General features: G+C 40.6%; 2 protein-coding genes across 6 annotated transcripts in view; one reads left to right on the top strand and one right to left on the bottom strand.

Moving 5' to 3' along the window:
• The window catches only part of TBCK (TBC1 domain containing kinase), a 244,548-nt gene extending 232,313 nt beyond the window's left edge, over nucleotides 1–12,235 (top strand). Inside the window, exons 30-31 of the mRNA XM_043513301.1 lie at nucleotides 6,758–6,894; nucleotides 10,634–12,235. The gene's annotated coding sequence lies outside the window, so the exon portion shown is untranslated. The remainder of the gene's footprint in view (nucleotides 1–6,757; nucleotides 6,895–10,633) is intronic.
• NPNT (nephronectin) overlaps nucleotides 10,021–21,828 on the bottom strand; it is a 91,292-nt gene continuing 79,484 nt past the window's right edge. For all 5 annotated transcript variants that reach the window (XM_038399504.2, XM_038399502.2, XM_038399505.2 and 2 more), the window contains 4 exons: nucleotides 21,543–21,638; nucleotides 21,092–21,190; nucleotides 14,615–14,871; nucleotides 10,021–12,969 (listed from right to left, as the gene is read on the bottom strand). In XM_038399504.2, the coding sequence (XP_038255432.1) occupies nucleotides 12,874–12,969; nucleotides 14,615–14,871; nucleotides 21,092–21,190; nucleotides 21,543–21,638 (548 nt within the window). In that variant the 3' untranslated portion in view covers nucleotides 10,021–12,873. The remainder of the gene's footprint in view (nucleotides 12,970–14,614; nucleotides 14,872–21,091; nucleotides 21,191–21,542; nucleotides 21,639–21,828) is intronic.

The following is a 21,828-nucleotide window of genomic DNA, read 5'->3' as shown; positions in this document are numbered from 1 at the left end:
AAGTTCTATGAGGCAGGGACTGTCTCTTACTATATATATGAACACCACCTAGCACGGTGTGGTTCTGAGCTCAGTCGGTGCTTCTAGATGGTACAGCAATACAAATATTTTGTTTTGCCTGTAAGAACAGAAGAATACCAGTTATCCTCATATAGGGATCTGTATTTTAACACTGCTAAAACATAAGTTTCTTAACATGCATGGACTTAATTTTTTTAATTAAAACCCACCAGCACAGTCACAAAATCTACACACATGTCCTTTACTATGTTGAGGGATGATCGTTTTTAGAATGACTTATATTTCACCCACCCTGGAAACTTTAAAAGGCTGTTGTAACAAGTTTTTATGCTGTCCTTACAGGCAAGAAGAAACATTGTTTTAACATAATTGGGCCATAACCAAATTTCATCAGCCATGTGTAAACATGGATTTTATTTTTATTTTTTTAGTACACAAAGGGGCTAAGATGCAACAGACAACATCCAAATGGTGCTGTCAAGTGAGACTTGTTCCTGTACACCGTGTATCTCTTTGTACGCAGTTGATTGTTTTTTGTGAAGAAGCAGAAAGATGGCCCTAATCCAGATCTCAGATGCTGTTGCATGCTTCCCCCAGCCCTGCCCAGAGAAAACAAACACCATAGAAAGGATATGGAGAGAAGAGCTGGTTTTTGACCGCTGGCTAATTTTCTTGGCTTTGGGCGTAGGCGGCATAATAATAGCTAAGTGTGTTTGATAGACTGCCCTCCTCCTTCATTGCTATTAAGAAAATACTTTGGGAATTATTAAAAAAAAATTAAAAAAAAACAACAAACCCTTAGCATTCCATGCATGAAGGGTGTGACTGCTGAAGTAGGAAAAAATATCCTGACATCTCGGTTCCTTGTGTCAGATAATTCCTGTTTGCCTAACAGCTATCTGAGAGGTAAATTGGTCACTAGTGCCAGAAAAAATACTCATGGGATCCTGTGGGTCTTGAGGCAGGGAAAAGTTGTTATTCTTAGGGCAGGGTCCTGAAAACACTACCGTGCACAGTGCTTATTATTGGACTGAGTCCAGGTGGGAGATTGGGCCCTTAACTGTAAAATATGCAGTTGAGGATGAAGAATTTAATTAGTCCCTCAGAGCAGTTTATCTCTAAGACTTCAAAAAGCTCAAAACAAACAGCATGTGCAAAGCTGTAAGGACCTGACCTGAAGGCAATAGTATGCATAACAAGACCTGATTCTGAGTAGCACCCCCTTACACTCCTCTAATAGCAAAAAGGGCAGGACAACAGCTAGATCTCTCCACTTCTCCCTTCCCCTGTAAAGAATGACCTTGAGCTGCCCTCCCACAGAGCCCTCGTACAGGGGTGTGCCCAAGCGCCTGTCTGAGTGAAAGCTTGTGTGTGGAATACTCCACACTGCAGCTATTCCAGGCTTTCAGATGGTAACTTTGGGAGCATTGCAGCCAAATGTAAATTAGAGGCAAGGCTAGTTTATGCTAGCAGCCCTATAATTTAGAAGGTAGCACAAATCTCCCTTCCCCCCCCCCCCATGCTGCAGCCAGTTGAGCTTGGTTGCATCTCAGAATCAGGACTCAAATCAATAAGTGCTCAGGAAATATTAATAAGAAGTGGTATTCTGTGCCAGTGAAATCAATAGAAAAACTTCAGTTGGCTTCATTGGGACCAGTCTCAAGTCACATATGAGCAAATCCAAGACAAGACTTTATATAGACACGTTATTTATAATAATTGTCATCTCCAGTAGAACATGGCATTTTGAAATATTTCGTGTTAGGAAATTTTGTATTAACATCAGCAGCTGCTCACTGTACATTAAAAGGATATAACACCTGTTCTCTAATTCCCTGCTAACTTTTGTGATTTTACTATTTTAAAAAAAACAGCAACAGGGGAGAGGGTTGTTTTTATGTGAAAGACTCACACAAACAGGGGAAAGTGACATATGGGGGGAGAATAAACATTGCAATCAATACACGAAGTAAACTGGAAAAAAAAGAAAAAAATATATTCCCACTTCTAATCTCTTTCAGATAAAGTAATCTTCAGTGTAACTTGTAATAACTGGAGGTAACACAGTTTCACACAGAGGCATGGTTTTAACGTTCATGGTGTCCCTTAAACCACTTTATGAGAATTATTATTTATTATTTGTATTACTGTAGTGCCTAGGAGCCCCAGTCATGATCCAGGATCCCCCCCATGCTAGGTGCTGTACAACACAGAACAAAAACAGGGTTCCTGCCCCCAGAGTTCACAATCAAACTGTACAACAAGCAACAGCAGATGGATACAGACAGATGGAGTGCAAGGAAACAATCCAACGATATTGGTCAGCATATTAGGCAGTGTTATCGGCACCGAGGCACCCAAACCATTGTCAAGCTTTTTGTGGGCATCACACCAAGGTGAGTTTAAGGAGGGATTTGAAGAAGGATAGTGAGGTGGCTTTGCAGATGTTTATGGGGAGTTCCTCCCAAGCGTGAGGGGCAGCATTAGAGAAAACTTGGAAGTATTTGTTTGAAAATTTAACAAGTGGCCAGCTGGAGGCTGTGGGAGTAGACAGTTCAATTGAATGAGAGATGGTACGTAGGGTTCTGTAAAGGGCCTTGAAAGTGAAGACAAGCTGCTTCGTTTATGTGACAGAAAATGGGGAACCGTGGGGGATGCAATGAGAGGGATGATATGGCGATAATCATGGCCTGGTAGAATGATCTTTGCAGCATTCTGAATGGATCTGAGCAGGGCAAGACTGCATTTGTCAAGACCAGAGAGAAAGATAATGATATTATCAGGATGTGAGATGATGAGAGCCAGGACAAGAGTTTTAGCCGTATGGATGGATAGAAAAGCCCGTAACTCTAGAGATGGGATGCAGAAAGAATCTGCAGACATAGCCTGTATGTGAGGATTTACGGAAAGGTCTGTGTCAAAGATGATGCCCAGGTTATGAGCTAGAGTGACAGGCAGGATAATGGGGGTGTCCACAGTGATCAAGAAGGGAGGTAATGGAGAGGTTTGGGAGCAAGTTTGAGCTTTGTTTTAGCCCTGTTGAGGAGATCTCAGAAAGACACACTGAGATTTTAATTTGGACAGAAGGAGACAGGTCTGGAGAAGAGAGGTTCATCTGTGAATCATCATCACGGAGATAGTAGCTGAATTTTGTGTGTTGTGGATGAGAATATGCAGAGTAAGATATAGAGGGAGAAGAGAAAGGGACCAAAAAGAGAGCCCTGAGAAACCTCCACAAAGGAGTGGGATGAGGAAAATCTTCTGAAGGACACTCTGCAGGAACGGTTAGGAAGGTACAAAGAGAACCAGGTGAGGACAGAGTCACAAAAGCCAAGGGGAGGACATAATTTCAAGAAGAGCATGGTCAACGGTATTGAAAGTTGCAGGTAGGTCAAGGAGAATGAGAAATGGGGTAGTGGTTCTGAGATTTGGCTAGGAAGAGATTATTCAAGACTTTGGGGAGAGTAGTTTCCATGCAGTGCAAGGGATGCAAGCTGGATTGGAGAGGTCTAGGGAATGGATAGAATGGAGGAGAGGAATTATAGACAGTGTCTTCAATGAGCTTAGAAATGTAAGAGAGAAGGATCAGTAGTTGGAAAGGCAAGAGGGATCAGAAGCAGGTTTCTAAGGTGAGGGAGACTTAAGTATGCCTGTATTATGGGAGGAAAGAGCCAGAGGAGAGTGAAATTAAGAAGAAAAGTAAGGGATGGGATAGGGTGGGCAGGAGATAAATTAGGTTATGGGATGAGATCACTGGGGCAAGTGGAGGAGTAAGGGAAGGAGAGAAGACACAATTCTGTATCTGTAACGGGGAGAAGAAAGCGAGAGTTGTGAGAGGGAAAAGGGGGAAGGCAGCCTTGAGGGGAAAGGGAAGGTCTTACTATGCTGTAGTGGCTATATCCAAGCCCAATATACACACAATTATCACAGCAAGATAACAATCTCGGGCAGCCTTTTCCCAGAAAAGGAATTTCTGTGTATTAGCACCACATGAGGAGATGAGAGGCTGTGGAAATAAAGAACTAGTCCAGATCAGAACACACACTTTCCCATCTTATTCCTTAACTTAAGATCATTACTCTTAGAGACAACATAGTCACCCACTCTTATGTTATCCATCAGTGGCATCGGATTCTCATTGCTGCAGCTTTCTAAATACTGCAGTATGTTACAGGGTTGATATACTGTGTACGTTAATGTTGTTCTTAAATAATTGCCAGTGGGCCAAATCATGGACCCTTTGAAGTGAATGGGAGTTTTTCCATTTTGATTTCTGTAGGGTCAGGATTTAGTTGTATGCGCTTCAGGTCCAGTCTGGCTCCACCCAAAGCTAGAGGCAAAATGGCTGTTGGTGTCACAATGGAAGCAGTATTTGGCCCTTTCAGATAACACAAGAGTTAGTATGACAGAATGTTCAGATGTTGGGATGTCCCTTGGACGTGGCCCTGAATCTCTGTCTTAGCTAGGAGAAGTCTCACTAAGTCAGGCAACGGTCTGGTGTGTTGGGTATTAATTCCCAGATAGATTTCAGAGGCAGCACAGAGAGGTACTCTCAGGGTATGTCTACATTATGAGCTAGCACCCTCAAAATAGTAGTGGAGCCACAGTAGCACAGGTAGCAGCAGCAGTGGTTTGGCGAGGCGCCCCGAGTACAAACCTGCCTGAACCCTGTGGGTATGTACGTGAGGCGACTAGCCTGTGCAGCCACTGCGCATCCTATCGTTGCTACGCTGCTATTTTTAGACGGCTACCTCAAACGAGAGCTAGTGCGAGTATGTGTACACAAGCTGGGAATCACACCATAGCTCATAGTGTCGACATAGCCTCAGCTGTGAGCTAATGCGGTGCAGTTCAGCCTATTACGACTCACTCTCTGAAAGAGGTGTGTGTTATGCCTAAGGCTACGATTTTGTCATGGACAAAAACCGAAAAATCATGGACCTGCCGTGACCTGTCTCTGACTTTTACTAAAAACATCCCTGACAAAATGGGGAGGGAGGAGGGTCCAGCATCCCCCCCCCCCCCCCCCCCCCCAGCAACAGCTGGCAGCTGCAGGACTCTATCGCCCAGTGGCTGGGGGGGTCCCCCTGCTGCCCTGCAGGGCTGAGAGCTGCGGGAGGAGGGGCCCTGCTAGCCTTGGAGAGGGGAGCTGTGTGGGGGAGGGCCGTCTGCCTGTGGCTGCTGAGCAGCTGTGGGGTCCCTCTGCTGCCACCACTGGCAGTTGGGAGCTGCCGGGGTGGGGGCCGCAGCAGCAGCAGCTGGGCAGCCCAGGGGTCGCCGTCTGTTGTGGGGGCTGCGCTGCTGCAGGGTCCTCCGTGGCTGGCAGCAGCTGGTCAGCTGTGGGGCCTGCAATGTCATGGAGGTCGCTGGAAGTCACAGATTCTGTGACATAATCTTAGCCTTAGTTATGCCCAAAGGGGAGAGAGAACAAGATGATTGTGCTGACCTGAGAGGAAGCCCTGGGGACTAGAAGAACTAAACTTAATGGATTGTATTTTTAATAGAAGATTGTATTTTTGAGTTTACTGTTTATAAATCTGCATGGAAGGAATGTGCCAGAAGTATTTGTCAAGTTGGTATCTATTTAGTTTAACCAGAACCTGTGCAGTAAAATCCAAATGTGAAAAGGGTGACTTGTGTTCAAATATAAGACTTCAGTGAGCTTTTTCTTCTCTTGTTTTGCCCCAGTACTGCCACAGTTTGCAACTTCTTATCTTTACAAATGCATCCACTTTGTAGAAGACTTTAATAACGATCACCATTCTCTAGTGAGGGAATCCACTTCTTAAGCTTGTGAAGAAATCTTTGTAGAGCATATTTACGAAAGTTGTTGTGCATAAGTAAATAAATAGAAAACTAACATAAGGAGAGTGGGACTACTTGGATGACTACATGGAGAAATTGTAAATATATTTGTGCACTTTAGTCTTTTCATTTGGAAAGAAAATGGCTCATTAGCTTTAAAATAATTTAACTTGTATATTAAATAAATTCCAAACACATCATTCTAAAAAATCTCTTTCTATGACCCAACTGACTTAAACTTGACAAACGAACAAGAAATTGACTGGGGAATCTGCACCTTTCCGAAAACTGGGTTTGTTTGTTTGACAGCTCTGACCCCAACTTTAATGTCCCACAACTTTGATTATTAAATAGATTAGAAATAAAAAACTTAAAACCCATAATTTTGCATATTAATTTTAAATTGATAAAAATTGAAAAAATGCTTAAAATAAAAATCTATAGTATCAAAATTATTAAAAAATAATTTGAATGCCTTGAAGTCTATGTACGTTGGGGTCAAGAAGGAATTTTCCCCCAGGTCGGAATGACAGCAACCTTCTTTAGGTTTCGCCTTCCTTTAGAACACGGGGCATGGGTTGCCTGCCAGGATCATGTTGGTAGATTTTGCTTAATCAATTCCCTGCCATTGCAGGGGCCTCAGGCCTTGGGACCCTTCTGTTCTCTGCTTCTGGCACACAATAGTTTAGTCTCATGAGAATTGTAATACTTTGGTCCAGTTTCAGTCATTGGGGTTTATATGCTGGCTGGTGCTGGTGGCCTCTTATATACAGGAGGTCAGACTAGATGATCTGGCGGTCCCTTCCGGCCTTACACTCTATGACTCTATGGATGAGCTACTAATCTGTGTGGATTTCATTATGGCTAATATCTGTAATAAATGCCAAGAATGATGTCTTACAAATTCAGTCTGTGGAAATTTCCTTTAAAGATATGTCCAGGCAAAACCTATTTTGATACCCTGGATCTTGGGGGGAATCGTAACTGCTGAAGTTGGGAGTCACAAGGTGAGGACTGAGGTGCTGCATTGGAACAGGAGCACTGGAACCTGGGTCTCCCACTGCCTAGGTAAGTGCTGGGTGATCGTCATAGTCCCTCTCTCTGAGCCAACGCTCAAACCACACTTATTGGACAGAGTGATAGGCAGGGGAATGTGTAGAATGTGAATCTCCCTAGGGCTTAGGTGAAGAAGTTCTTAGTGTTGTCAGGATTTAGGCAAGACTTAGTTGTGCACGTGCCAGTTGCTGAAATGTAGGCACCTTGGGATGCTTTAGAAGAGAAACATAGGGACATCTGGGGTCTGTAGAGTTAGGTAGCAGCTGAGCAGGGGTGTTGTGAATGCCAGGAGCATCTAAATTGGCAGTTACTCACCCAAGTCCCCCTTTTGAGCCCCACTCTAAAGCTTTTATGGATCTAAAGACCAAGGAATGTACATTTGCTGAATGTTTCTGACAAGCAGTCAATAGTAAAAAGTGGAACTATGGTTGCAAAAAGTGAACCAGTGGAACTAGTAAATGCTGATATAGAAGAAAACTGTAAGAGGAAAAGGGAATCTATGAATCCTCAACAGAATGTAACTTAGCATTTTCAGAGTTCAAAAAAACCCTTGTGACTGATCCTGGCTTAGCTTACCTATATTTTGAAGCCCTTTTTATATTGGCCACAGATGCTAGTGTTTATGGAGGGGGAGGGGGCAGTGTTAACATAAGGACTATCTGAGAAGATATTGGGGAAAAGAAGCAATGAGAGCATGGTCTCATCATTAATTTCTCCTCATAACTGAAACAACCCACAGGACTCTGAGCTTTGGCTAACCACTTAAGTCAAAAGGGGGAAGACTTACAAAAATGGAAATTGTATGTCGTCCATTACAGATCACTTAAATGACCATGGGATGGCAGGGTAAGATTATTAAGTAAATATAACTTTTCACTGGTGATATTTTCTTTGTGGGAATGGTTAGCATTGTGGATGTGGAGCTGCTATGTAGTAATGTAAGAATATTGATCTGCTGTAGTAATCTTATGAACACTATATGGGACCTAGTCAGTGAAAAGAAGTTGTTATATATTGGGTAATGACCTTTCCCAAATCAATGCATTAATCTAGTTTAATAGGGAGCTGTTGGTAAAACAAGCAGGAAAGCAACACAATGGATCTAGATAGTGGGAGATCCCACCACTAAATCAGAGGGGAGTGCAGTGGGTTGTGAGTTTGCCACCAAGATCCTAGACGATTTTGGAGTGCCTATGGCAAGCTTGGACCTACCTACGTTTCCATGTGGAAGATGGATTAAAACCTGGTACGGTGGACATATAGTCTGTTTTTAAGACCTATTTTTGTGAAAGGCTTTTGTTCTAAATACTTTGCTTTAAGACAAGGTGGGTGAGGTAATATATTAGACCAACTTTGTGAAAGAGACAAGCTTTTGAGCTACACAGAGCTCTTCGGTTACTGGATACACATGGTCTTTGCTCCCAGAGGGAAGAGAATTGCAAATATTGAACACAAGTTAGATTTACTGAGGTAATTACGGCTGTAATATATGGGGCTACAGCCCAGTCGGAAAATAGCATGATTCCATCCCAGGTGCTGACCTGAGGCCTGAGAGAGGAATAGAGGTGCAATTAGCCTGTAACTGTGATAACAGTGCAACAGCATTATCTCTCCCAGACTCCATGAAAGATATACTTAGAGGACTACAACAGCATGAAGCAGCATTACACACAGGGAGAGACACTTCCTTAAGTACTTATGCACTTGGTAAAGCTGCACCTCCTTGCAGTAACAGCAGCTGTTCTGGGATATTATCTGTACATGGTACGCCCAGAACTTATTCCAAACCTTGACCCGGACTAAATTGCATGATCCATAGCCATTTTACTTTGTCATACAGACTTCTACCATGTTTGTTTTCCTCCTGCAACTTTTCAGTCTACCCCTGTGAAAATTTAAACAAACCCAAACCTCAGTGGATTTTGACTGTTCATGGTCTGGAAAGACTGTAGTGAAAAGCCTTGTGTGATTACAGTACATAGGTGTACAACAATGGGTAATGGAGAATATGATTTAATGAGCAAGGGAGTTTTATAGTAACCTGGTGTCTGGTTTTCTTACCTACAGAAATAATAAATGGAATTAAGTCTGCTACATATGGTTTTGATGAAAGCCAGGTGGTTTTCTGTTAACTAAAATTCCATTTAGACATCTGAGAAACACAGAAGGAAGATTTGGAACAGTTTGTGTTGTGTTCAAGTGTAGGGACATTAAGTGATTAAATTAATCAATGGCAAACATTTCCAAAATGAAAGTCTGTTACATCCTAGTTAGTTTATAAGCTCCAAGGTCAACGTCATCAGTGTGGTACCATACAGCCTAAAATATTTTGTCTGATGCCCCATGTAAGTTATTTTTGACTTTATCCATGATTCGTACCTAATTTTAAAAATTAATTTATAAGAATTATAGCATTCCTGTTGTCCTGATCTGTAGAGGCATTGAGTGGAAGTTACAAGTACTTACCAACTCTTTAAACAGAGTGAACTGCTTTTGAGTTGACACTGTTAGCTACTGGCTTGATCCAAAGCCCATTGAAGCCAATGGGAGTCTTTTTTAATTGGCTTCAGTGGAGTTTGGATGGAGCCAAGACCATTATCGTACAAAAGCATTATAGTTAGGAGGGAACAAATGGCAGATAGCTACTGGAGGAGTTGATGTTTGTGTGATAAGATGCAAAGGTGGACGGAGAAACTGTTGTTGTGTTTTCTCCCTTTGAGAGAACATGGAGTCTGAGGTAGATTCTGCTGGTGAAAGCAGTCTTGTGTGTGTGGATTTTTATCTTGGAGCTAAATTGCGTCAATCAGCTGCCCAGCATCCTATGGTTTGTTATCACAATCTTCAGTCCCTATGTCTGTCTAGACTGATCTCTTAAGGAACCCGACTATGAAAACCCAAGGGAGGCTTTGCCACACTTCAAACAATCTGGATGGTATTTTTGAAGGCAATCAGTGTTGACTCACCTCCGTGCCTATTCAAGCTTTACCAATAGCTAAAAACTCTGCACTAGGAACAGACTTAGGCCAACACAGTTTTTTGAAAATCCCACCCATTGGATTTTGAAGTGAGTGGAAATTAAAAACATAACCAGGTAGCTAAGTCCAATAAGTGCAAATTGCCAATGTTAATCAGTGCCTGTAATTTACAAAGATATTTTATTTTCAGTCAGTTTGGGAGGAAAGTTAACATTTCTTCAAAAACTTAAATTATAAGACAGTTAAGATGATATACAGTACGTTTGATAACTGTTTCCATTAGAGTTTAGCGCAATATCTTCTCGTTGATACTTAGAGTGGATTTTTCAGGAGGATTTTATTTAGAACAAGCTATGCAGTTATTGAACAATAAAGGAAATGGGTAGCTATAAACGATGTCTTAAGGCTATATTCAGATCTCATACAGTCATCTGCACACCCGATATTGTGCCTGGAATGTATGGAAAATGGTATTCTCTGCTAACGTAGTGCAGCTTGTAGAGTCTTAGTTACATCCCCAATTAATGAACTCCATGTGGGCAGACCTCTCCGTCCTTGCTAACTCCCATTCACTTTGGTGACATTCTGCATGGATTCAGGGGTGAGCCTGCATAGAGCTCATTGCAAGATCAGGGACTTTGGCAGGAGGACAGAGAATCATGCAAAAAGGGGAAAAGGTGACCCAACAGAGCAAGTTAAATGTTGTCTCCTCTACCAAAATGGAAGTGGACTGAACAAGCTCCGTAACCTTAAATACTTTTTTTAACCTTTTGCAGGGGGCTGGTGACAATTCAATAAACTCCGGCAATCAAATCAGGCAGAGTAATTTTTAGAGGTGAGTGATGAACTATCCAGGGTACTCTTTGACTAGGGGTGGTTTGGAGCCATTATATGCTGTACATCAACAAAGCGAATATGTAGCTGTTTATAGTATTAATCTTGCCTCTTGCTATAATGTTCATTTGTTTATCCCATTCAAGCATAGACAGTGGCATAATAAGGTTGTATACTGTACTACAGATGAAAGGTCCATTCACTACTTATGAAATTAATGAAAGTTCAGAGATCCCAAATCCTCCAATTGGTACATGCCTGCACATTTGCATGTTGAAAGGGCAGAAGAAATGCACTGACCTGTGATACACCATCTGCACTAACAAAACTTCCATATGCCCAGTCCTAATTGCAAAATGATTAAAACCTGGGTGGGTCTTTCTTCTGGGGATGAAATGCCATTTTACCTGAACCTCCAAGGGCTGTAACATGTTTTAACTGTCTTACCAAATCATATCTTGGTACAAAGTATGTTTTAATCCTTTTAGGATGAGCTAACAAACACACTGTAGATTTGCTAACCCAAGGTATGTCCCAATAAAAGTTTGAAATTAGGACTTTGTCTTGCAATGTCATCCTTATGGACAGGGTGTGCAAGACTAGACAGGTTTTTGTTGAAACCAGAAATAACTTTTATAAGATCATACATAATGATACATTGAGCTTACATTTAATTAAAAGGTCATAAGGCCTTTTGTCTTCTGGCTGTACCTTTTTGAAATATTAAGGTTGTCTCCCTAGAACAACAATCTAACTTTGCTTCTAACTTTCTTAAAGATAAGTTTGTCAAATTTAAAATTGATTTTCAATGCTGATAAAGTTTTTTCATTTAAAAAAGGCTAGACAAGCCAAGTAGAGAAATTCAACATTTCTCCACAGAGTTGTACATTTATCACACCCAAAATGGATGACTAAAAGAAAAAGCCCAATATTCTGATAAATATTAATTCCATCTAGAACTAACATTTTAGCTCTAAACGTTCTGTTGCAGTTTTCTGAGCAGTCTGGCAAGGACCTTGTACAGATGCAAGATTCAGTGGCCAGTTATATTTCAATGCATTAGAGCAACTGACTCACTTGTGCTGCTTAGATAGTAACAATTTACTATCGGCACAGATTGTGGCCTATCCTATTAATTGTCAATAGCAAAACTGCCGCTGACTTCAACAAACTCAATGCTGCAGATTGTAAAAGCACCTCCTTGGAGGTGCTCAGCATCCTACACTCCCAGAGAGATCAATGGGAGTTAACAATAGGCAGCGTCTTGCTCATCAGCTGGTGTAAACTAGTTTAGTACTATGACAATCCATTGAATTACACACCAGAGTACACCAGCTGAGGATCTGGCCCTTTGTTTTCAGTCATAACCTCATGTAAAAAAAATCACACTAGTATTTAGGGCCAAAAGATAGAAAACGTCAGGACACTGCTGATTTATCAGTGCTCACCAGCAGAGGGTCAAAGAATACACAGAGCTCACATACTGTATTTTAGCTTGAAAACACAGCTGCCATTTACCTTGCAGCTGAACTCCGTAAATATAAGAAACATAAATACATTAGTAACCACACACATTTACACAACACAGTACTAGCAATATTAAAGGATGCAGTGTCTACTCTACATAACGGCCTTTTGTTAATATAGATACCGCAGAGTAAATGCTATTTGATACGTAACCCACCCTTCCTTAAAAGTCAATGGCAGTAAAATAGCTAAAGTTCAGGTCCAGGCCTCAGTTGACTTCAAATTATGAAGTCAAACAAATCGCACAGCATATCATTATCATCAGTGTAATAGTAGTAGTATGGCAAAACACAGAACAAGAGTTATTACCACTGAGAGTTGGAGATCTCTTCTGATGACATTTAGCCACGCTTGGCTCTCCCGCCCATTTAATAGGAGCATCTTTCAGGCATGGTACAATATACCTTTATCACACACAAGTATGTGGACAAGGAATAATGGTAAAAACACCCAATATTGGCTTGAGGTTTGCATCCTTACAGACAATTTGCATTATTTTAAGTGGAGCTTCCACTGGGATTTGCACAAAGCAGGCTAACTAGGTGATCACTGTCCATATTTTCCACTTTGGCCCACAGTTTTCTTTTAACTTGATGGGAATAGGATTAAAGGGAAAGAGAAATTGTATATGTTCTTTGCCAGGCTAGTGATATTGCTAATGTTCTTCAGAGCAGCGGCCTTTCCTCAAGCTCACATCATCTAATCCAATGTCCCCAGTTCTGCCTTTCCCTTTTTCACCTTTGAAAATAACCTGGGGAAGGAAATAAGACACAATCAGATGTAAATTTAAAACAACTTGACAAGAATGACTACCTGTTCTGAAGGGTCCCAGCAAGAGCATGGTTAGTCCTAGCCTCAAGGAACTTAGAGACATCCCTGGCTATTGGTATTTGTAATGGATAAAACACTTTCAGTGATCTATAGAAACGTACTTACTCTGCTGATGGAAGCAGTGTTCAGCTTTCAGGGAGGAATCTGTGTCTCCAAAGATGGTGATCCTTCTCTTTACTGGGAAGAATGATTTAAATATATCTAATCACTTTATCCATTGCTTTAAAGATACCTCTAAAGAGCCTTTTTGTAGTATTTTGAAAACATTTTCCCTTCCACATCGCAAATTGATCAGTTTGAACACTGGATGTATTATAAGCTGGATCTAGAAATAGTAACCCCTATATAACATGTTCCAAGCTTCTGCAAAAATGTGCTAATCTAAGGCTTCCTACAACGTGATATAGCAAATGCTGTGTATCTGTGTTTTAAACAGATAACTAAAAATGCATCTAGTTTGAATGAGGGAGATTTAAAGTAGGATGAAGAAGAGACTATAAGGTGAGAGGACCATGGCAGAATAATATGCTGTAGACTGTTCCCTAAAGCCAAACTGGTACTAAACTCTACCTGAGCCCATTTATTTTAATCCATCCACAATCACTAGTATCTATCACCTGCATGGCTGCACTCAAAGACTGAACTGTTTTAACATGAGCAAATGTTATTTTGTCCATGGTCTGAAAATCAATCAAATATTCCAACAAGATTCTCTCCTTAGATGGGAGAAACTGACATGCATGCTCCTTAAAAAAATCAACAGGATATGTACACAGTGACCCTGTGAAAACTAGAATTTAGATAAATTCATGTAGGATTTTGCAATACTTTATTACAATCAGACTTTATAACTGATGTAGAAAAAGTCAATACAAATGCATGATCTACTATCAATTCTGTAAAATAATCCTGGTGTTTACTATATTCTCTTTAGGCCTTTTGGATTAATGAGGGAAGTTCAAGCAAAAAGACAGTATGTATATTGGCTTAAATTTTCAGAAACAACAAATAGTTTTGGATGCCCACTGGAGGCACCTTAAGAAGACCTGATTTTTCAGAAAGCGTTGGCGAGCCTATAGGTGTCTCAAGATGGGCATCCAAAAACTGGGGTACTGAAAATCATGACTCATATTTTAAAATATCAGCTATCTTGCAAATGCAACTTGTTATTGGGGTTTTTGTGATAAAAGGGCTGTTTGCTGAGCTATGAAGTTGCCTTATTCTGAGAGCCTATAGACTATTTTTAAAAGAATATGGAGAAGCAGAAGATAAGGGAAAGGAGCAGGTGTTTATAAATGCATCTCTAGGTGCTGTCCTCCTTGTTCACAAGTTCTAGTGACCTCCTATATTTGTTTAGTTTTTAGTCAGGCAGAATATTTTATATTGGTAATTAGTATTTTTACATATGATGGAGGAAAAACATGTCCCTGGTGTGACTCCACTGTCAGGCATGAATTCGGCCCCTTTTATTTAGAAATAAAACATAGGCTGATACTAGACCTAGGAGATGCTAGCCCAATGCTTCAACCTCCTATACTGAAAACTGTATAGACAGCTATACTTACACTTTTGATGCCTGAGTCTTGCAAAGTTATTTGCGTTTGTCTCCAGCCGTGGCCACCATTTCTTCCCCAGACCGCTGGTCCATGAGCACCATTTTTTCTTAAAAACACTTGGAGTAGACCAGAGTGTAGTCCAGATAGCTTATGCTTAAAGGACAGACACAAGTCCCCTGAATGTGCTAAATGGCCAAGTGGCAAGACCAAACGTGCTACTTTTCCCTCTTTGCCTTTGGGTTCAGAGATAGTCACATACTGTCCACCTGCAAAAGAAAAGGCAGCTTTTTAAATGTTTCCAAGCAAGATCAGTAGCTTTCACATACAAAGACGCATGTATTTAATGTGCCATGAATCTTACAAATTCCTGTCTCTTAGGGATTTCAAACTCCAGGACTTCTTAGATATCACTGTTGCAAATGTGCTGCTGTGCTGCATTAGCTGTGGTAGAGGAGATTTACATTTCCGTTACAAGTCATTGACTCTTCGACAACACTGCTGCATAGGAAACTTCACTGAGAAGCCTTAACGATAAACTAAGCCTCCTAAATATTATTCTAGATAAGTTATGAAATGACAAGTTTTTGGCATTCTCATTAATACATAAAAAGTAAAGGAGGACTTGTGGCACCTTAGAGACTAACAAATTTATTTGAGCATAAGCTTTCGTGAGCTACAGCTCACTTCATTGGATGCATGCAGCTCACGCCCAAATAAATTTGTTAATCTCTAAGGTGCCACAAGTCGTCCTTTTCTTTTTGCAGATACAGACTAACACGGCTGCTACTCTGAAACCTGTCATTAATACATATACATTATGGACAAACAGTAAAATTTTTGAAAAATCCCAAGTCCCATTTTCAGAGATGACTTAGGCATTGAGTAGCCTGTCAATGTTAGAATGATACTGTACATGTGAATGTTGTGATGTTGCACCCCATAATGCTTTATAGAAATATGTTTGAGTGTAAATATGGCATAATTGGAATATGTTTTATGCTAGATATGCCATGTAACACATCTTTGCAAAGGTTATGTTCTATTGAATGTATTCATCCAATTTGTATGCATGTAACATTTTTATAGCTGAATTTATGAGCGTTGTGTCTATGCTTGTATTTAAAGTGTTTGCTGTAGGAAGCACCTGGTCAACATAATGTGAAGGTGTTATTCATGTAATTGGGAATGCTTAGCTAACAATGGATTGATAGACACCAATCCACATCTGAACTTTCCTGGTAACGTTCAGACTAACATGGGCAATGGCCTGTAGAGATCCAAGTTGTGCATGGACATGTGATTTGCCCATGTGACTCCAAAACTCCATCTTGTAGCTATGATTCTACACAGGGGGAGAGAGGGGTTTCCACTCATGAGAGCAAGACTATATAGCACCTGGAAACCCCTCCATTTTGTCTTCATCTGGCTGAGAAGATAGCCTCTCCACCCCCAAGGGATGCCTGAAAGAAACTGGAACGAAGGACAGTAACTACAGGGGTGTGAGTGACTGCTGGACCCAGACTAGGAGGAAGTCTAGCCTGTAAAAGAAGCTTAGTGGAACATCTCTGAGGGCGAGATTTACCTGCATTTAGTTTCCTACTGTATTAGGCTTAGACTTGTGGGTTTTTGTTTTATTTTTCTTGGTAATTTACTTTGTTCTGTCTGTTATTACTTGGAACCACTTAAATCCTACTTTTTATATTTAATAAAATCACGTTTTGCTTATTAATTAACCCAGAGCAAGTAATTAATTTCTGGGGCACCAAACAGCTGTGCATATCTCTCTGTCAGTGTTAAAGAGTGAACAATTTATGAGTTTACACTGTAAGCTTTATACAGAGTAAAATTGATTTATTTGGGGTTTGGATTCCATTGGGAACTGGGTATCTGGGTGTTTGGAGACAGGAGCACTTCTTAAGCTGTTAAGCTTCAGCTTTTGGGGAACGTGGTTCAGACCTGAGTCTGTGTTTGTAGCAGGCTAGTGTGTCGGGCAGGGCACTGAAGTCCCAAGCTGCTAGGGAAAATGGGCTTAGAGGTAGTCTCAGCACATAAAGTGGCAGTCCAAAGGGGGTTTCTGTGACCCAACCCGTCACAAATGTCATTCAAAAACCCATTAATATCCCCATTCCTTTAGTGAGAGAGAGCTGCACATAAATATAATGCAATAAATGAAAACTAGAGGACCTCATCGCAGGACAACATTTGTAAAAGCCAAAATCAAACATGTAACCCCAACAAATTCTTCTAGTGATCCTTTTTATGTAGGCTGCTAAACTGTGATAAATGAGATTTTAAGTCTTCTAAAAATCCCATAACCATACCAAGAGGATTTTTTTTAAAAAATTTGAACTGATTAAAGGTAGAGCAAGGTTTCAAAGTTGGAATCGGACCCTGGGGGAGGGTTTACAAATCTGAAATTACCAGAAAAAAATTACAAAAACAATAATCTCCAATTGAGAACTCCATATTCTAACCATAAGACAAACAGCTTTGATATCACAGCAGAATGTCAAAATTCACTTTAAAGGTCTTAGTATTAATTAAGTCATAAAGGTTCCATGAAATCTGAGCTGTTGAAGTCTGTGAGCCTGAAAATGCTTTTTCCATATTATAGAGCTGTACAGAATTTACTTACAATAGTTCAACCTTTTACTATGAAGTTTAGTCGCAGTTTGTTGAACTAGACTTGAATGTTTCTTGTTCAGTTTGATCATTAATGTTGCGTAAATGTTTGTTCAAAGCTATGATGATTTTCTTTAAAATCATCTTTGTTAAAATCACATTCATATTTTCTTGCATTGTGCCAAGACAAAGAAAACAATTGAATTAAAAGGAAAAAAAAGTCTATAATCTTGGTCTTCAAGTCAGCAAAGCATTTAAGCATATGTTTAAAGTTAAGCATCTGCCTGAATTCCATTGACTTCTGAGACAAATCACATGCTTAAATGCATTGCTGAATTGGCTACTCAGACAGGAACAGTCATGCAGTACAATCTACTTTAAAAATACTATGCTTTGTCTACATATTGTTTTTGGAACAGTACAATTAAATTGGTAGAAAAATTTCTGTTCAGTATGACAGTCTAGCATGGACACGGTTATACCAGGATAATGGTGCTTGTTATACTAGTACAAACACCTTTAAACCAGTAGAACTGCATCCATTCTAGAAAGTTGCACAGATTTATTTAAATCAGTGGGAAAACATTTAATTATGACGAGATAACTGGCTCTGTGGTTGAGGGGAAAGCAGTGGACGTGTTGTTCCTTGACTTTAGCAAAGCTTTTGACAGTCTCCCACAGTATTTTTGCCAGCAAGTTAAAGTAGCATGGGCTGGATGAATGGACTATAAGGTGGATAGAAAGCTGGCTAGATTGTCAGGCTCAATGGGTAGTGATCAATGGCTCCATGTCTAGTTGGCAGCCGGTATCAAGCGGAGTGCCCCTACGCTCAGTTCTGGGGTCGGTTTTGTTCACTATCTTCATTAACGATCTGGAGGATGGCGTGGATTCCACCCTCAGCAAGTTTGCAGATGATCCTAAACTGGGAGGAGAGGTAGATACAGGATACAGAGGGACCTAGACAAATTAGAGGATTGGGCCAAAAGAAATCTGGTGAGGTTCAACAAGGACAAGTGCAGAATCCTGCACTTAGGATGGAAGAATCTCATGCACCGCTACAGACTAGGGACCGAATGGCTAGGCAGCAGTTCTGCAGAAAAGGATCTAGGGATTACAGAGGACAAAAAGCTGGATATGAGTCGACAGTGTGCCCTTGTTGCCAAGAAGGCCAGTGGCATTTTGGGCTGTATAAGTAGGGGCATTGCCAGCAGATCGAGGGCCGTTATCGTTCTCCTCTATTCGACATTGGTGAGGCCTCATCTGGAGTACTGTGTCCAGTTTTGGGCCCCACACTACAAGAAGGATGTGAAAAAATTGGAAAGCGTCAAGCAGAGGGCAACAGAAATTATTAGGGGACCTGAACTCATGACTTATGAGGAGAGGCTGAGGGAACTGGGATTGTGTAGTCTACGGAAGAGAAGAATGGGGGGGGGCGGATTTGATAGCTGCTTTCAACTACCTGAAAGCGGGTTCCAAAGAGGATGGATCTAGACTATTCTCAGTGAAAGCAGATGACAGAACGAGGAGTAATGGTCTCAGGTTGCAGTGGGGCAGGTTTAGGTTGGATATTAGGAAAATCTTTTTCGCTAGGAAGGTGGTGAAGCACTGGAACGAGTTACACCTAGGGAGATGGTGGAATCTCCTTCCTTAGAAGTTTTTAAGGTCAGGCTTGACAAAGCCCTGGCTGGGATGATTTAGTTGGGGATTGGTCCTCCTTTGAGCAGGGGGTTGGACTAGATGACCTCCTGAGGTCCCTTCCAACCCTGATATTCTATGATGATTAACCTGAGAGAGAGAGTGTGCAGATCTTCACCTGTTTTCTACATAAAAGGTAAACCTGAAGAAATAGCATAGCACCTTTAAAATGCAGCTTTTGATAAACCACTTTTAAAAAAAAAACTAAACATCAGGGCTTTTGAAAGCCAAGAAACAATTGGCCAGCTGCAAGAATAAATCTGTGAAATAACTACGGTTTTGTTTGGTTGGTTTTAACAGTTTAAGTAGCAGCAGTGTATGTGCATGAAGCTGGGAACATAAAATGTAACTGGTAAAAACAGAAAAAAAAAATGTACAAGAGTTCCAGCCAGCTAGCCAAGTGATATTTTTGAAACTGATAATTTTCAAAACAACCCTCAGGTAAACAAAATTCATGCACTTTATAATAAAAAACTCATTGTAGGCCACACTTTGTTCCAGGACACAAGCATCTTAAACGTTATCTCTATGTAATGCTAAATCATGTCTTTTCTGAGCCTGAGTCACACGAGAAAGAAGTGGTGCTTAGAGGCACTATATACAGTTTCTGGAAGACATAATACTAATACACGCCTGGAGGGGAAGCATGGAGATCATGCTCCTTGCTACACCTGTTGAACAGATTTAAACGGTACTGCCCCCAGAGCAGTCACTCTTCAAGGACGATGGCCCTGGCGTGACTCCATCAGATGAGGATGCCTCTATTGCAGTGCCGAATACCTTGTGCTGGAGGAAAGGTCTTCCTGCGCCCTCCCACCCACACTGGGGCTGTGATTTAACTCATAGTATTTTACAACTGGGGAATGCATTTCTTTTCCATGTCTACAATCCAGTCACATAAGATTCTGTCTATGATGAAAAGGAGGACTTGTGGCACCTTAGAGACTAACAAATTTATTAGAGCATAAGCTTTTGTGAGCTACAGCTCACTTCATCGGATGCCTGTGAGCTGTAGCTCACGAAAGCTTATGCTCTAATAAATTTGTTAGTCTCTAAGGTGCCACAAGTACTCCTTTTCTTTTTGCGAATACAGACTAACACGGCTGCTACTCTGAAATCTGTCTAAAATGTCATCCCATAAGGTCTAATGGAGATGAGACACACTCCTTTAGCTTTCCATCCCTTTGGTGAGAGGGCTGAAGGGGAAGGTATGTTCAGGACTGTATGTTTGAAACAGAATTTCACTGTATAGCTCTCGGTACTATGTGGAGACAGATTTGGTAGCAAAAATTGACTAGCTTCCAGCCTTGGTTTTTTTCTAAACTCAGTGTATTCTTTTTGTAAAGAGAGCAGATTCTTTGAGGTGTGTCAGTATGCAGTGGTTCACTGCCCTGAGTGAATACCAGTTGGGATCCAGAAAGAGCCTGTGATTTGTGACATGGTTCATTAATGCCCTTTTTTGTTCCATTCAACTCAATATTCCAAGGTCCCTTTTTGCTACCCAAGATGTACACTGCAGATTTTGAAAAATCAGATATAGGGAAAATCTACCCTCCTTCCCTTTTTACTAAAACAGTTTTCCTGTGTACATACTTTTGTAATATTTTATATTGGATTTCTGTAAACTTCGCTCTGACTTGGGAACGTTAAGGTAGAAACAGAACTTTGTATTCAACAGTAGAGCCAAAATTATTTCCAGCTTTGCCCACAATTTTAGTATTACCATGCAAATAATTATGATGGAATGGCAATTTTAAAAATATCTCCTCATACCTTCCAACTATAGATTTTACTTCAAATAGGATAAAATAAATTGGGCCATATTCCAAGTTCTGTTCTTTCCTCTTAATTGAATAGGGAAAACACTTTAAATAGGAATGTCTATGAAGGAACAGTAAAGGATACAGGCTAACAAAGAGCCAGCTCCCCAGTTGACATGTGTTGGTGTAGTTCCATTAAATGTGTGTGTGTGGGGGGGGGGAATTAAATGGGAGCAGGTCCTAAAACCATTGAGTTGTAGGCCATTTCTTAAACTACTGTAAATTAGCAAAGTTTTGAGAGTTTCCTTCTGCTCAGATTAAATGTAATGGAAGCTCTGTCACCAACTTCAAGGGGAGCAAGCTTGGGTTCTTAAACTAAAACAGGTGTGACTGGGCAAAGATATTCTACCTGATGGATCTCTAAGTGGTTCCCAGTGCAAATCATCATCTTTATCTTTGATCCATCCACACAGACCACTATCAAAGTTACAGCTGTGCACCAGGATACCTGCAAAAACAGACCAGAAAGACACATAAGAACAGTTCTTGACCCTTAGGGCTGGTGGATGACTGACCCACTTTCTAACTGGATAGAATTTACAAGCCTTAGAAAAAATAAAGTGCAATATATTGAGCCATTCAAAAAGAAGCTCCAGCAATATTAACAAGTACTAGGCAAATAACAGTATCACTTAAGATACTATTTAGAGCTCAAACCTGTGTTAATAAAATCCATGTTTGTAAAGGAAGAATGAGACCAATTAGTTGAAGGGACAAAGTTAAAACACAGATGGTATAAAAACAGCTGATATGCAGGTATCCTGCAAAACTCCATCCTGAATAGTAAACTTGATAAGTACCTGGATCATCGTTTGCTTCATCCTCATCTGCACTAATCCCTCTTTCAATTTCAAATATTTCAAACAGATTATTGCTCACTCCAGGCTGTCGTGGTACTGTAAGAGAAAGTAATTTTTAAAGAAATGAATGAGGTAGATAAAAATAGTCAATGCCCTACTTCCTTATCTTTAATAAAAGGCAGAGAGAAAGCCTCAGGCTTATGCTCCTCTTGATGAATTCAATATATTTAATTACATTTCACATGAAGATTCATAAACTTCCCGCCTCAGTGATTTATGCTGGAAC

Source organism: Dermochelys coriacea, chromosome 4, assembly GCF_009764565.3.
Source record: "Dermochelys coriacea isolate rDerCor1 chromosome 4, rDerCor1.pri.v4, whole genome shotgun sequence".
Classification (NCBI taxonomy): Eukaryota; Metazoa; Chordata; order Testudines; family Dermochelyidae; genus Dermochelys; species Dermochelys coriacea.
The sequence above is the reverse complement of the archived record's forward strand: the minus strand, read 5'-3'. Positions and strand labels throughout refer to the sequence as shown.